Source organism: Malaclemys terrapin, chromosome 5, assembly GCF_027887155.1.
Source record: "Malaclemys terrapin pileata isolate rMalTer1 chromosome 5, rMalTer1.hap1, whole genome shotgun sequence".
Lineage (NCBI taxonomy): Eukaryota > Metazoa > Chordata > Testudines > Emydidae > Malaclemys > Malaclemys terrapin.
In genome coordinates, this window is record NC_071509.1 from 112,422,288 (window position 1) to 112,439,697 (window position 17,410).

At 40.4% G+C, this 17,410-nt stretch overlaps 1 protein-coding gene across 4 annotated transcripts in view; it reads left to right on the forward strand.

Moving 5' to 3' along the window:
• NPNT (nephronectin) overlaps window positions 1-3,547 on the forward strand; it is a 94,636-nt gene extending 91,089 nt beyond the window's left edge. For all 4 annotated transcript variants that reach the window (XM_054029958.1, XM_054029959.1, XM_054029960.1 and 1 more), the window contains one exon: window positions 562-3,547. In XM_054029958.1, coding sequence (XP_053885933.1) covers window positions 562-657 — 96 coding nt within the window. In that variant the 3' untranslated portion in view covers window positions 658-3,547. The remainder of the gene's footprint in view (window positions 1-561) is intronic.
• Window positions 3,548-17,410: the final 13,863 nt, after the last annotated feature.

A 17,410-nucleotide genomic window follows, 5' to 3' on the forward strand; every position in this document is an offset into this window, starting at 1 on the left:
GGTCCTCTCCCCTTATATTCTCTTCTTCATCCTACTTTAAATCTGTTGAGCTTCTCCCTCATTCAAACTAGGTGTATTTTTAGTTCTCTGTTTAAAACGCAGATATGCAGCATTATGTTGTAGGAAGTCAAAGTTTAGATTAGCACATTTCCCCAGAAGCTTAGAGCATGTTACATAGGGGATAATATTTCTCGATCCAGCTTACAATACATTCAGTGTTCAAATTGATCAATTTGCAATGTGGAGGTGGAAAGGAAAATCTTTTCAAAATACTACAAAAAATACGATGGCTCTTTAGAGCAATGGATAAAGTGATTACTGTGAGGAATGATTTAAATATATCTAGAGAAGTTCACCACTCTTGGAGACAGAGTCCTCCCTGAAAGCTGAACTCTGCTTCCATCAGCAGAGTAAGCACACTTCTAGAGATCACTGAACGTGTATTACAAATACCAACATCCAGGGATATGTCTCTAAGTTCCCTGAGGCCCTTCAGAACAGGTAGCCATTCTTGTCTTTTTTTTAAGTTTACATCTGACTGTGTCTTATTTCCTTCCCCAGGTTATTTTTAAAGGTGAAAAAGGGAAAGGCAGAACCGGGGACATTGGATTAGATGATGTGAGCTTGAGGAAAGGCCGCTGCTCTGAAGAACATTAGCAACACCCACTAGACTGGCAAAGAATATATACAATTTCTCTTTCCCTTCAATCCTATTCCTATCCAGTTAAAAGAAAACGGTGGGCCAAAGTGGAAAATATGGACAGTGATCACCTCGTTAGCCCACTTTTGTGCAAATCCTAGTGAAACTCTACTTAAAATAATGCCAATTGTCTGTAAGGATGCAAACTTCAAGCCAATATTGGGTGTTTTTAGTATTATTCCTTGTCCACATACCTTTATCACACACAAAGTACCTTGTACCATGCCTGAAAGATGCTCATATTAAATGGGCAGGGAGGGAGTGGGAGAGCCAACTGTGGCTAAATGTCATCAGAAGAGATCTCCAGCTCACAGCGGTAGTATTAACTGTTGTTCTGTGTTTTGCTATAGTGCTACCATTACACTGATGATAAGGATATGCTGTGCGATTTGTCTGACTTCATAATTTGAAGTTAACTGAGGCCTGGACCTTAACTTTGGCTATTTTACTGCCATTGACTTTTAAAGAAGGGTGTGTTACATATCAAATAGCATTTATTCTGATGTATCTATATTAACAAAAGGCAGTTATGTAGAGTAGGCGCTGCATCCCTTAATATTGCTAGTACTGTGTTGTGTAAAGGTGTGTGGTTACTAATGTATTTGTTTCTTATATTTACAGATTCCAGTTGCAAGGTAAATGGCAGCTGTGCTTTCAAGCTAAAATACAGTATGTGAGCTCAGTGTGTTTTTTGACCCTCTGCTGGTGACCACTGATAAATCAGCAGCGTCCTGACATTTTCTATCTTTTGGCCCTAAATACTAGTGTGATATTTTTCATGAGGTTATGACTGAAAACAAAGGCCCAGATCCTCAGCTGGTGTACACTGGTGTGTAACTGAATGGGTTGCCATAGGCCTAAGTTAGTTTACACCAACTGATTAGCAAGATGCTGCCTACTATCAACTCCCATTGCTCTCTCTAGGAGTGTAGGATGCTGAGCACTGCCAAGGAGGTGCCTTTGCACTCTGCATCATTGGCAGTTTTGCAATTGACAATCAATAGGATGGGCCACAGTCTGTGCTGATAGTAATTGTTACAACCCATCTAAGCAGCACAAGTGAGTCAGTTCTAATGCATTGAAATATAACTGACCATTGAATCTTGCACCTGTACAAGGTCCTTGCCAGACTGCTCAGAAAACTACAACATTTAGAGCTAAAATGTTAGTTCTAGAGGGAATTAGTATTTGTCAGAATATTGGGCTTTTTCTTTTAGTCATCCATTTTGGATGTGATAAATGTACAGCTCCATGGAGAAATGTTGAATTTCTCCACTTGGCTTGTCTAGCCTTTTTTAAATGAAAAAGCTTAACTATGAACATTGAGATCAGTTTTAAATTTGACAAACTTATCTTTATATTTAAGAAAGTTAGAAGCAAACTTAATAGAGTGGTGTTCTAGGGAGACAACCTTAAAATTTCAAAAAGGGGAAGAAGACAAAAGGCCTTATGACCTTTTAAAATAATTAAATGTAATGTAAGCGCAATGTATAATTATGTATGATCTTATAAAAGTTATTTCTGGTTTCAACAAAAACCTGTGTCTAGTCTTGCACACTCTGTCCATAAGGATGACATTGCAAGATGTCAAAGGCCTTATTTCAAACTCTCGCTAAGACAAGATATGTCCCAATAAATCTACCATGGTTTTGGATTTAGTAGCTCATCCTAAAAGGATTAAAATATACTTTGTACTAAGATATGCTTTAACTGTTTTACCAAATCATATTACAGCCCTTCGAGGTCCTGGTAAAATGGCTAGAATAGGGATCTATTCCATCCACAGAAGAAAGACCCACTCAGGTTTTAATCATTCTGCAATTAGGACTGGGCATATGGAAGTTTTGTTAGTGCAGCTGGTATATTACAGGTCAGTGCATTATTTCTGCCCATTCAACATGCAAATGTACAGGCATGTACCAATAGGAGAAGTTGGGAATCTCTGGATTTTGATTAATTTCGGAAGTAGTGAATGGACCTTTCATCAGTATTGCAGTATACAACAATATTATGCCACTGTCTATGCTTGAATGAGTTAAACAAATCCTTACATTTAAATAAGTGAACATTACAGCAAGAGGCAAAATTAATACTATAAATAGCTACATTTTCACTTTGTTGGTGTACAGCATGTAATGGCTCAGCTTCCAAACCGCCCCTCGATAGTTCGTCACTCACCTCTAATGATTACTCTGTCTGATTTGATTGATGGAGTCGATTGAATTGTCACCAGCCCCCTGCAAAAGGTTTAAAAAAAAAAAAAAGTATTTAAGGTGACTGTGAGCTTCTTCAGTCCACTTCAATTTTGGTAGAGGAGACAACATTTAACTTTGTTGGGTCATCTTTTCCCCTTTTTGCATGATTCTCAGTCCTCCTGCCAAAGTTCCTGATCTTGCAATGAGCTCTATGCAAGCTCACACCCTGAATCCATGCAGAGAGTCACCAATGTGAGTGGGAGTTAGCAAGGACAGAAGGGTCTGCCCACATGGAGTTCATTAAGTGGGGATGTAACTAGCAGAGACTACCATTTTCCATACATTCCAGGCACAATTTCAGGTGTGCAGATGACTATGTGAGATCTGAACAGAACCTTAAGACCTTGTTTATAGCTACCCATTTCCTTTATTGTTCAACAACTGCATAGCTGGTTCTAAAGAAAATCCTCCTGAAAAATCCATTCAAAGTGTCAACAAGAAGATATTGTGCTAAACTCTAATGAAAACAGTTATCAAATGTACTGTATATCATTTTAACTGGCTTATAATTTAAGTTTTTGAAGAAATGTTAATTTTCCTCCCAAACTGACTGAAAATAAAGAGTATCTTATAGACACTGAGTACAACTGAAGTGATAGCTCCCTGGTTTTGTTTTTAATTTCCACTCGTATCAAAATGCAATAGGTGGGATTTTCAAAAAACTTTGAGTTGGCCTAAGTCTGTTCCCAGTGCAGAGTTTGTAGCTATTGGTAAAGCTTTAATAGGAGGGAAGGTGGGCCAGCGCTGATTGCCACACTTCAAACAATTTGGATGGGATTTTTGAAAGCAAAGCCTCCCTGGGGTTTTCATAGTCAGGTTCCTTAAGAGATGAGTCTAGACAAAGGGTCTGAAGATTGTGATAACAAACCATGGCATGCTGGACAGCTGATTGGACTCAATTTAGCTCTAAGACAAAACCTTACAGCCACACACAGAAGAGGGCTTTCACCAGCAGAATCTACCCCAGATTCTGTGTTCTCTTAAAGGGAGAAAACACAACAGTAGTTTTTCCATCCACCTTTGCATCTTATCACACAAACATCAACTCCTCCAGTAGCTATCTGCCACTTGTTCCCCCTAACAACGATGCTTTTGTATGATAATGGTCTTGGCCCCATCCAAACCCCACTGAAGTCAATGAAAAGACTCCTATTAGCTTCAAGCCACTAGCTGATAGAGTAAACTGTTTTTGAGTTGACACTATGTTTAAAGAGTTGTTAAGTACTTGCAACTTCCAATCAATGCCTCTACAAATCAGGACAACAGGAATCCTATAATTCTGACAAATTAATTTTTAACATTAATTTTACATCAGGTATGAATCATAACTTACATGGGGCATCAGACTAAATACTTTAGGCTGTATGGTGCCAAGCTGATGAAGTTGACCTTGGAGCTTCTAAAATAACTAGGATGTAACAGACTTTCATTTTGGAAATGTTTGCCATTGATTAATTTCATCACTTAATGTCCCTACACTTGAACACAAACTGTTCCAAATCTTCCTTTTGTGTTTCTCAGATGTCTGAGGGGAATTTTAGTTAACTGAGAGCCACCTGGCTTTCACCAAAACCATATGTAGCAGAAATCTCCATTTATTATTTCTGTAGGCAAGAAAACCAGACACCAGGTTACTATAAAACTCCCTTGCTAATTAAATCACATTTGCCATTACCCATTGTTGTACGCCTGTGTACTGTAATCACAAGGCTTTTCACTGCAGTCTTTCCAGACCATAAACAGTCAAAATCCACCGAGGTTTGGGTTTCTTTAAATTTGCACATGGGTAGACTGAAAAGTTGCAAGAGGCAAACAAACATGTTAGAAGTCTGCATGACAAACTAAAATGGCTACAGATCATGCCATTCAGTCTGGGTCAAGGTTTGGAATAAATTCTGGTTGTACCATGTATAGACCATACCCCAGAACAGCTGCTGTTACTGCAAGGAGGTGGAGCTTTACAAAGTGCATAAGAACTCTCTCTCACTGTGTGTAACACTGCTTCATGCTGTTGTAGTCCTCTGAATATATTTCATGGAGTCTGGGGGGAGATAACGCCATTGCACCGTTACAGGCTAACTGCACCTCTAGCCCCTTCTCGGGCCTCAGGTCAGCATCTGGGATGGAATCATGCTATTTTCCGACTGGGCTGTAGCTCCCTCTATTGCAGCCGTGACTGCCTCAGTAAATCTAACTTGTGTTCAATACCTGCAATTCTCTTCCCTCTGGGAGCAAAGACAGTGTGTATCCAGTAACCAAATAGCCCCAAAGAAGAGCTGTGTAGCTCAAAAGCTTGTCTCTTTCACCAAGTTGGTCTAATATATTACCTTGTCTTAAAGCAAAGTATTTCGAACAAAAGCCTTTCACAAAAATAGGTCTTAATAACAGACTATAAGTACATCTGTTTTACCAGGTGTTAATCCATCTTCCACATGGAGATGTAGGTAGGTCTAAGACCCTATAGGCACTCCAAAATCCTCTAGGGGCTTGGTGGCAAACTCACAACCCACTGCACTCCCCTCTGATTTAGAGGTAGGATCTCCCACTATCTAGATCCATTGTGTTGCTTTCCTGCCTGTTTTACCAACAGCTCCCTATTAAGCTAGATTAATGCATTGATTTGGGAAAGTCATTACGCAATATATAGTAACTTCACCTCACTGACCGGGTCCCATATAGTGTTCATAAGATTACTACAGCAGATCAATATTCTTGGTAGCAGCTCCACATCCACAATGAAAATATTAGCAGTGAAAAGTTAGATTTGCTTAATAATCTTACCCTTCACTCCCATGGTCACTTAAGTGATCTGTAATGGACCACATACAATTTCCATTTCTGTAAGAGTTATTACCCCTTTGACCTAAGTGGTTAGCCAAAGCTTAGAGCCCTGTGGCTTGTTTCAGTTATGAGGAGAAATTAATGATGGGATCATGCTCTCATTGTTCCTTCTCCCCAATATCTTCTCAGATAGTCCTTATGTTAACACTGTCTCTCCCTCTTCCCCCCCCCCATAAGCACTAGCACTTGTGTCCAATATAAAAAGGGCTTCAAAATACAGTTAAGCTAAACCAGGAGCACTCACAAGGGTCTTTTTGAACTCTAAGTCACATTCTGTAGAGGATTCACACGGATTTCCTTTTCCCCTTACAGTTTCCTTCTATAATCAGCATTTACTAGTTCCACTGGTTCACTTTTTGCAACCATAGTTCCACTTTTTACTATTTGCTGCTTGTCAGAAACATTCAGCAAATAAACATTCCCTGTTCTTGCTTCAGATCCTTAAAAGCTTTAGAGTGGGGCTCACAAGGGGGACTTGGGTGCGTAACTGCCAATTTATATGCCCCTGGCATTCACAACACCCCTGCTCAGCTGCCACTTAACCCTGCAGGCACCTGATGTCCCTATGTTTCTCTTCTAAAGCACCCCACGGTGCCTAAATTTCAGCAGCTGGCATGTGCACACTGAAGTCTTGCCTAAATCTTGACAACACTAAGCACTTCTTCAACCAATTCACATCTAAGTCCCAGGGGGATTCACAATCTACATATTCCCCTGGCTATCACTACATCCAATAGGTGTCGTTTAAGCACTGGCCCAGAGAGAGGGAATATGACTATCTCCCACCACTTACAGCACTCACCTGGGCGGTGAGAGACCCAGGTTCCAGTGCTCCTGTTCCAATGCAGCACCTCAGTCCCTGTCTTGTGAATCCCAGCTTCAACAGCTACGATTCCCCTCCGAGACCTGGGGTATCAAAATAGATTTTGCCTAAAAGTCATTTGTATCACCTGGGACATATTTTTAAAGGAAATTTCCACAGACTGAATTTGTAAGACATAATTCTTGGCATTTATTACAGATATTAGCCATAATGAAATCCACACAAATTAGTAGCTCATCCATAGAGTGTAAGGCCAGAGAGGACCACCAGCACCAGCCAGCATGTAAACCCCGACAACTGAAACTGGACCAAAATATTACAACTCTCATGTGCCAGAAGCAGAGAATAGAAGGGTCTCAAAGCCTGAGGTCCCTGCAATGGCAGGGAATTGATTAAGCAAGATCTACCAACATGATCCTGGCAGGCAACCCATGGCCCCATGCTGCAGAGGAAAGCAAAACCCAACAAAGGTTGTTGTCATTCTGACCTGAGGGAAAATTTCTTCTTGACCCCAACGTACATAGGCTTGGAAGAATTCAAATTATTTTTAATAATTTTGATACTATGATGTTTATTTTAAGCATTTTTTCAATTTTTATCAATTTAAAATTAATATGCAAAATTATGGGTTTTACGGTTTTTTATTTCTAATCTATTTAAATTATCAAAGTTGTGGGACATTATGGGTGTGTGTCTCAGACAATGACATGTTGAGATACGAAAGGTTAAAACTTTATAACCATTAACACAGAATTGTCAACATCACACAAAGTAAAAATCCTTAAATCAAACTCTAGTAACTTCTCAAGCAGCACTTTTCTTACTTTACCCATCTGTAAATTTCAGTGATCATCAATGGAAATACTTTTTCTTGGGCTGTGTGCATACAGTGAAATTTTTGTTTACTGACCTTTGCCAATAAACATTTAATTCTTCCAAGCCTACACATTTGGCAATCTGAGCATGTGAGCAAAAACCAGTCAGCCAAGCACTTGAGACACATAATTCTCAGTATCACCTCCGAGTACTAGCCTACCCCATCCACTGTCTCTAGTACCTAGACCTTTTGCTTGAATTCCAAAACTCCTATTTTCAAACCCAGTTTTTGGAAAGGTGCATATTCCCCAGTCAATTTCTCCAATTGAGACCAATTAGGTAGTTTATTTTGAGATCCCCTATGCCCTAATCTTGGTATAATAGCTATTATGTTTGAGCCAGTCTCCCTTATTCCCATTCATTTCACAGAGCGGATTATACATTCAACATCAAGACTCCCATTAGTGTTGTTTAACTGCCACATCTAAACAAAAATTGTGGGGCTGAGCTTTGTAGTTCCAAGATTTGCCCTTTCAGCTTGGTGTTCCCCTTTTTCCTGTCAGGTTTTCATTAGACACTTGCGATGTTCTGTACTGGCCAGCCTTATATTTAAAACAGTCCTTTTTATAGCCAACTAGGCGTACCTTGGCTTTGGGACTCTGTCCTCTCCTAGTTCTCTTCATAGGATATTAGGGTTGAAAGAGACTCAGGAGGTCATCTAGTCCAATCCCCTGCTCAAAGCAGGACCAACACCAACTAAATCATCCCAGCCAAGGCTTTGTCAAGCCGGGCCTTAAAAACCTCTAAGGATGGAGATTCCACCACCTCCCTAAGTAACCCATTCCAGTGCTTCACCACCCTCCTAGTGAAATAGTTTTTCCTGATATCCAACCTAGACCTCCCCCACTGCAACTGGAGACCATTGCTCCTTGTTCTGTCATCTGCCACCACTGAAAACAGCTTAGCTCCATCCTCTTTGGAACCCCTGTTCAGGTAGTTGAAGGGTGCTAACAAATCCCCTCTCACTCTTGATAGCAGCCTTCCTAACTGCTCCTTCAAAGTGTCCTTCAGAGGATTTTCCTCACCCCACTCCTTTGTGGAGGTTTCTCAGGGCTCTCTTTTTGGTCCTCTTCTCTTCTCCCTCTACATCTTACTTCTGGGTATTCTCATCCACAACACACAAAATTCAACTACCATCTCCATGAGGATGATTCACAGATGAACCTCTCTTCTCCAGACCTGTCTCCTTCTGTCCAAACTAAAATCTCAGCCTGTCTTTCTGAGATCTCCTCAACATGGCTAAAAGAGAGCTCAAACTTGCTCCCAAACCCTCTTCATTACCTCCCTTCTTGATCACTGTGGACACCCCCATTATCCTGCCTGTCACTCCAGTTCATAACCTGGGCATCATCCTCGACACAGACCTTTCCTTAAGGCCTCACATCCAGGCTATGTCTGCAGATTCTTTCTGCACCACATCTCTAGAGTTGCGGCCTTTTCTATCCATCCAAACTCTTGTCCCAGCTCTCATCATCTCACATCCTGATATCTTTCTCTCTGGTCTTGACAAATGCAGTCTTGCCCTGCTCATATCCATTCAGAATGCTGCTGCAAAGATCATTCTATTAGCCCACGATTATGGCCATATCATCCCTTTCATTGCATCCTCCACTGTGCCCCATTTTCTGTCACAAACGAAGCTGCTTGTATTCACTTTCAAGGCCCTTTACAGAACCCTGCGTACCATTTCTCATTCAATCAAATTGTCTACTCCCACAAATGATACTAGCCTCCATTGGCCACTTGTTAATTTTTCAAACAAATACTTCCAAGCTTTCTCTAATGCTGCCCCTCACGCTCGGGAGGAACTCCCCATAAACATCTGCAAAGCCAGCTCATTATCCTTCTTCAAATCCCTCCTTAAACTCACCTTGGTGTGATGCCCACAAAAAGCTTGACAATGGTTTGGCTGCCCCGGTGCGGATACCATTGCCTTGCTGACCAATATTGTTGGATTGTTTCTTTGCACTCCATCTGTCTGTATCCATCTGCTGTTGCTTGTGGTACAGTTCGATTGTTGGGGCAGGACCCTGTTTTTGTTCTATGTTTGTACAGCACCTAGCACAGTGGGATCCTAGTCCATGACTGGGGCTCCTAGGTGATACAATAATACAAATAATAATTTTCATAAAGTGGTTAAAAGGACACCATGAACTTTTAAACCATGCCTCTGTGTGAAACTGTGTTACCTCCAGTTATTACAAGCTACACTGAAGACTACTTTAGCTGAAAGAGATTAGAAGTGGGAATATATTTTTTCTTTTTTTGTCAGTTTACTTTGTGTATTGCAATGTTTATTCTCGCCTCGTATGTCACTTTCCCCTGTTTGTGTGGGTCTTTCACATAGCAACAAGGGAGAAGATTTTTGTTTTGTTTTTTAAATAGGAAAATCACAAAAGTTAGCAGGGAATTAGAGAACAGGTGTTATGTCTGAAAGTACTTGTAACTCATTAAAAAAAAAAGAGTAGATGTCAAAGTTGACAGTGTCCTTTTAATGTACAGTAAGCAGTTGCTGATGTTAATACAAAATTTCCTAACACGGAATATTTCAAAATACCATGTTCTACAGCAGATGACAATCATTATAAATAATGTGACTATATAAAGTCTTGTCTTGAATGTGCTCATCTGTGACTGGTCCCAATGAAGCCAACTGAAGTTTTTCTATTGATTTCACTGGTACAGAATATCAGTTATTATTATTATTTCCTGAGCACCTACTGTCTTGAGTCCTGATTCTGAGATGCAACCAAGCTCAATTGGCTGCAGCATATGGGGGAAAAAGGGGAATTTATGCTACATTCTAAATTATAGGCAGGGGCGGCTCCAGGCACCAGCACACCAAGCGCGTGCCTGGGGCGGCAAGCTGCGAAGGGCGGCCTGCCGGTCACTGTGAGGTCGGCAGTCAGGCTGCCTTCAGCGGCATGCCTGCGGGAGGTCTGCCGGTCCCGCGGTTTTGGCAGTGGGTACTCTGAAGGCGCGGGACCGGCGGACCTCTCACAGGCATGCCGCCGGATCCGCGTTACCAGGGGACCTCCTGCAGGCATGCCACCGAAAGCCATCTCACTGCCGTGCTTGGGGTGGCAAAATACATAGACCCGCCGCTGCTTATAGGGTTGCTAGCATAAACCTCTGACACAAACTAGCCTTGCCTTTAATTTACAGTTGTCTGCAACGCTCCCAAAGTTGCCATCTGAAAGCCTGGAATAGCTGCAGTGCGGCATATTCCACACACCACCTTTCACTCATCGCTTGGGCACACCCCTGTTTGAGGGCTGTGTGGGAGGGCAGCTCAAGGTCATTCCTTACAGGGGAAGGGGGCTTCCACAGTGGAGAGATCTAGCTGGTGTCCTGCCCTTTTTGCTGTTAGAGCAGTGTAAAGGGGGGCCAGAAGGCTGCTCAGAATCAGGTCTTGGTATGCAGGCTATTGCCTTCAGGTCAGGTCCTTACAGTTTTGTACGTGCTGGCTGTTTTGAGCTTTTTGAAGTCTTAGAGATAAACTGCTCTGAGGGACTAATTAAATTCTTTGTCCTCAACTGCATATTTTAAAGTTAAGGGCCCAATCTCCCACCTGGACTCAGCCCAATAATAAGCACTGTGCCCGATAGTGTTTTCAGGACCCTGCCCTAAGAATAACAACATTTCCCTGCCTCAGAACCCACAGGAACCCATGAGTGTTTTTTCTGGCACTAGGGACCAATTTACCTCTGAGATAGCTGTTAGGCAAACAGGAATTATCTGACACAAGGAACTGAGATGTCAGGATTTTTTTTCCTACTTCAGCAGTCACACCCTTCGTGCATGGAATGCTAAGGGTTTTTTTCCCCTTTGTTTGTTTAATAATTCCCAAGGTATTTTCCTAATAGCAGTGAAAGAGCAGGGCAGTCTATCAAACACACTTAGCTATTATTACGCTGCCTATGCCCAAAGCCAAGAAAATTAGCCAGCTGTCAAACACCAGCTCTTCTCTCTGTATCCTTTATATGGTGTTTGTTTTCTCTGGGCAGGGCTGGGGGAAGCATGCAACAGCAGCTCAGATCAGGATCAGGGCCATCTTTCTGCTTCAAAAAGACCAATCAACTGTGTACAAAGAGATACATGGTGTACAGGAACAAGTCTCACCTGACGGCACCGTTTGGAAGTTGTCTGTTGCATCTTAGACCCTTTGTGTACTAAAAAAATAAAAATAAAATCCATGTTTACACATGGGTGATAAAATATGGTTATGGCCCAATTATGTTAAAACAATGTACTTCTTGCCTGTGAGAACAGCATAAAAACTTGTTACAATAGCCTTTTAAAGTTTCCAAGGTGAGTGAAAGATCAGTAATTCTAAAAATGATCATCCATCAACATAGTAAAGAACATGTGAGTAGATTTTGTGACTGTGCTGGCAAGTTTTAATGAAAAAAATTAAGTCCATGTATGTTAGGAAACTTACGTTTTACCAGTGTTAAAATACAGATCTCTCTGTGAGGATAACCGGTATTTTTCTGTGCTCACAGGCAAAACACAATAATTAAGTTAGTTAAGGCAGCTACAAAGAGTGGAAGAAAACAAGTATTATTATTCCCATTTTACAGATAGGGAACCGAGGCACAAGGAGATTAAGTGACTTGCCCAAGGTCACACAGGAAGTTTTTGGCAGAGCTAGGAACAGAATGCAGATCTGCTCAGTTCCAGTCCAGCACATTAGCCATAATACCATCCCATCTTCCTGAACATATTTTAACACAGTTCAGACACAATTATGTTTACATATTTTTGGGCATTTTTCTTTTCAGAAAAATAGTAAGTTTAATTTTCCGCAAGCAGTTACAGGAAGAGCTGTAAGGAATGTCCCAAATACTGTCTGTTTCTCCCTATGCCTTGAATATAAAGGTTATATAGAATAAGGTGACACCTCTTTTGGAATGAAATGAGTCCTATAATGCTGGTGTGTCCTCTGTTGTGACTTGTGTGTGAGGGGCTCAGTGTTTCATAATAAAAAATAAACGGATTCAATTAGTCTGGATATTTATAGGCCATGATTAATTGAAATTATTTTAACACATGCAATGTAAATAATCTGCTCTAATTTATTCAGAAAAGATGGAATGATTAGGATCTCGACCGAGATGCCATTGCATGAGAGCCTGCATTGACAAAATATAAGTAGGTCTTTGCAAGTTATTGCTTAACTGATTTGGGATATTTCCATATATTTTCTTCTCTCTCTACACTTAGGCTCTTATTTAGAAGGTGTAACAATCTTTATGTAAGTTGCCTAATGACCATCAGATTAAACATATCCCAAGAATTAGTGCAAGAACCCACCTCCATTGATTTCACTGATCAAATTCTCATTAAAATTCGATGGGAGTAGGACTGGACCCTGCCTATCTTTTATTTGTAGTCAGTTTAATTCTATTAGCTCAGGCTGTACATTTGGGCACAACACATCAGAGCAATTATTTCTCACTATTATGGCCTTTGATCAACATTCTCAGGTCCAATCACTCTACACCTTTGCTCACTCTTCCTGTTCATACCTCCTCCCTCCACTCCCAGCTTCCCTTCTTCTCTTTAAAGGAAAAAACAAAGCTGGGAACAGGGCAGGATTGTCATGCCAGTGAGGCACTGGGTGGGGGTGGGAGAAGGTGCCTCTCTCAGTTACCTGGCCCAAGCAATTACAGATCCACTCTCCGCTTAATCCCATGTTATAGTCCTCTGCCATTAGAGCTGGGCAAATAACTGATTTTTTCAGTGTGGTGATTAAAACAACAACAAAAATTGTTTCAGGTCAACCTAAAATGAAAATATTTCAGGTTTTTCAGTGAAACTAAAAAGTTGAAAATTTCATTTGGGGTCAAACTATATATTTCTTTCGATCCAAAACATTTTTTTCATTTGAGGGGTTTATTATTATTATTTATTATTATTAGTTAAAAACAGAAATACAATTCAAAGTGAAAAGTGAATAGTACTTTCAATAAAAAATCAAAATATTGAATTTAGAAAATGTCAAACTGAAATATTTAGATTTATTTGGATTTTTTTTTTAATATAAAAACCATTGAAACAAATCAGTGCATTTGATAGCAACATGGAGTGAGGACCAAACTGAACAAAGCAACTTGACCTTAATGAAATCCCAAAAGATTAAGATAAAGATTTTTTTCTTTAATTTCTGTGACCTTACCTTTATTTCTCTTTCTGACCCCTCTGCTTGAACTCTGACTGCAGGAAAAATTGTGCACCGTAGGCCAACAACCTTAACTGAGCTTTTATTAACTGACTTAGCTGAGCCTGTGACCATGCTGAAACTCAACAGAGAACAAATTGCACAGATCTATGTAGGAAGCCCACTTCCAATATCACAGCCCCATCTACAAAATGATGCAGTCATATGGGGAGCAGTAACTAAGTCAATTTACCTATTTATAAATTTAGCTAAATATGTAACTAAATCATCTCTGTGAAGTGCTGCATATGTGCAAAATATTATTAAGGCCATTCAGCAGTGACAGTGGAACCAGAATGCAGGACCTCCAAAGTCCCAGCTCTGCGGTCTCCCTTTAGCTCATATATTTTGGGGAATTTGTTTTGGTGTATGCGCAGGGAATAGGAATACCACTTTCTCCAGCAGCATGGTTTTCAAATTTCACAGGCAGCTTGCCAAGTTTTCTCACAGTTCATTATATATATGGGGGGGGAGGGGAAAAGTGTTCAGTCTTCTCAAATTTCTGGAGGTTTGAAACCATGTGAAATGAACCATAAATAAATTTAACATGACTGTCCATAAATGTTTTGCCCAGTTCTAACCCAGAATCATAGAAATTAGAGACTGCAAAGACCTACTAGATCATCTTGTCTATTCCTCTTTCAGTGAGTCTGCTCCAAACTATAAATTCTATGCTGCTTTCTCTAATACACTTTAAAAGGACACAGACAATAGAGCTTTCACCTCCTCCCTTCACAGACACTTCAGGGCCCTGCTCCTAATTGGGCGTCTGACACTACTGAATATAGTGTATATATAAGCACTCTAACAGATCTCTCTTTTAGGAAGTTTTTGTTGACATTAAGTTTGTTTGTTTTGGTTAACTTCAAATTACTCCTTTCCTTGAAACCATCCAAGATACCTTTATATGGTTCATATCACACCGTAATCATCACGGGCCATGCATGAGCATTTAGTTCTTTTAATCTTTCCTCTTTAATTAATCCCTTCTGTCCCCCTTGACCATTGTTATTGCTTTTTCTTGGTAATTCCCTCCTATTTAATGACAACTTCCTGGTTTTGAGGTGTCCAGAAACTGAATATTGAATTCTAGACACCATTATAATCACAGATGGGAGCGAGTTGCTAAGGTTGTCACTGGAGAATAAAAGCAGATATCAGACTATGATTTTTTAAAAATTTAATAGCAGCACTAGGTTAAAAGCCTTCCCTGCATGACTTTGTGGTCACCAATAACTCTGATTCCTACAACTCACCAAGGAACATTAGGTTTCTGCCACTGTTATTCCCAGTATTGGTGCTCCATTGGTGCCACCACCAGCTGGGCACAAGTTATACATACATACACATATATGTATATGTGTAAGTGTGTGTGTGTATATATATGAGTATATATATATATTCTCAAGTTTATGTTGGGGTCTGGACCAGTGAACAGCTGGTCCAAAATCAGGAAAGTGCAGAGGTGTGGAACAGGAAGGACCTGAGTCAAAACTGCCTGTGTTTTGGAAACCCATCTTTGGAATATGATGGGTTGACTGCCAATTTGTAGTAGACAAAAAGACACGGTACTGGAGCAGGCTTAATTCAGTTAGCTGAGTCTCACTGTATGGTGACTGGAGTCTGTGTGCGTGTAGTCAGGACCTGAACTAGAGCTCTCGCAGTTGGCAGGCACACAGTTCTAAAATGTCACTCAGCACTCTGGTAACAGCAGCAGATACTGTGCTAAATTTGTCCGAGCTGCCCGTTGCAGATGCTGCTGTGTGCCTCCCCCCAAGGTGTTTTGAGGTTTCATTAGTTATTTGTAGTGTGCTTTGTCATCCTGTGATGAATGGAGCTATTTAAAGGCAAAGCACTGTAATAGGAGGTGCAAGGACAGTGGTTACTTCTCTAGAACAGAGACTGCTTTATTATTACCTTTTTTTTGTACAGCAATTAGCATAAAGGAGCCCTGATCCTTGATTTGGGGCCATAGGCACAATCTAAAATGATTAATAAAAATAAATTATAGTCATTGACTATGTGATAACTGCTGACTTTTCAATGGCAGCCACTGTAAATGGAGTGTAAAACAGTGACATGTTTTTCTCCCTCAATATTTTGAATATTTTCAAAACTAAGGGCCTGATTCATTATTGCCCTGCCCCTTGAGCAATCATTTACCCCAGTGCAAAGTGAGTGCGAAACATGGTTTAACCAAAATGGTAGCATTTGACATCCATGTTGCACTGATGTAAAAACTATGTAAAATCCAGGGCAGTGAGGTATCGGGACCTAAGTGCACAGAATGTAGAGTTACCCAGGAACATTATTAATATCTTGCTAACTCAGGGCCTCAGTCACATCCCAATTTATGTCCCTACCTCTGAAACCCCTCTTCTTACCTATTCACCCATCCCTGCCTCTGCTTCCCCTTACAGATTTAATTTGTAAGTATAGGTTGTGGGAAACAGATTGATTATGCGCTGAAAGTGGAAAGAGGGCAACTGAACTGGTCAGCGGGGGGTGGGACAGGACCTCTTTGTGCTTAAGCTGGCCCTGGAGAATCACACCTTCAGTTGAACAAAGACACTCATACTAACCTCCTCTGAAAGGGACCTCATTAACCGCTAAAGTTCCAGGAGCTAGAGACAGAGGAAATTATTCATTTCCATAATTTTCTCCCTCCTCCCCAGAGAATTACAAGAATTTTGTATAAAACTGATTTATTGGACACTTAAGACAGTACCAGTCTGAGCCATTTCAAATATCTAATCCTTTCTCCAAACTGACATTTTTAGGGCTTTCACAGTTTTTAGAATAAATTTGGACCTGATATACAGAAAACAAGCTGAATATCTTATTGATACATGACTGTCACATGATTCACTTGGCAAGAGTGGAATCTGTCCTGTGGAATCCTGTTTATTTTGTTTATAATTCAATAAGCTACGCATTCCTCAAGATGTCTCTATTACTCACCTAAGGGTTCACAATTCCCAAGTGAACCAAGTCATACAGGCAAAATAATCTCTAACACAAAGCAGAAATTTCATATATGCAAGAAAAACATGAATAGATTATGTGGATTTTATGCACATTGGACTAGATCCTCAGCTCATATAAATCGACATTTCTCTATTGACTTAAACAGAGATATACTGATTTACACAAGCTGGGGATCTGGCCCATAGTGTCTTATTGAAGTCTTGCATAGGAATTACTGTGCTGGAGCAGACCAGTTAGTTCAACTAATTCAATATCCTGTCTCCAACAATGGACCATACCAAGAAACCCCACACTGAACAATTATGGAATAATTTGCCCAAAGGACAAATATTAGTCACCCTATCAAAAATGATGATATATAATATGCTTTTTAGAACATTTTCCTACAAAATTTATGTTTTGACTCTCATTACACCTCCTAAATTTATGAAGCATGCAATGTTCTGCTAGATTCCACTTCCCGATCACACAGCAAGTCAATGTCAGAGCTGAACCCATGGGTCTTGGTTCCATTTCTCTACTCTAACCACTAAATACCACCTCTGGAAGACAAGTACAAAATGCTATGCACTGCAAGGGCATCATGTTGCAACTCTTACATCACAGAGATGGTTAAAGAGTGCATAGAAGTCATCAATCTTATAATTATGAGGTCTTCTGGAAAGCCTATTTAGCCAACATTCAGAGAGCTCCTCAGTTAGGAA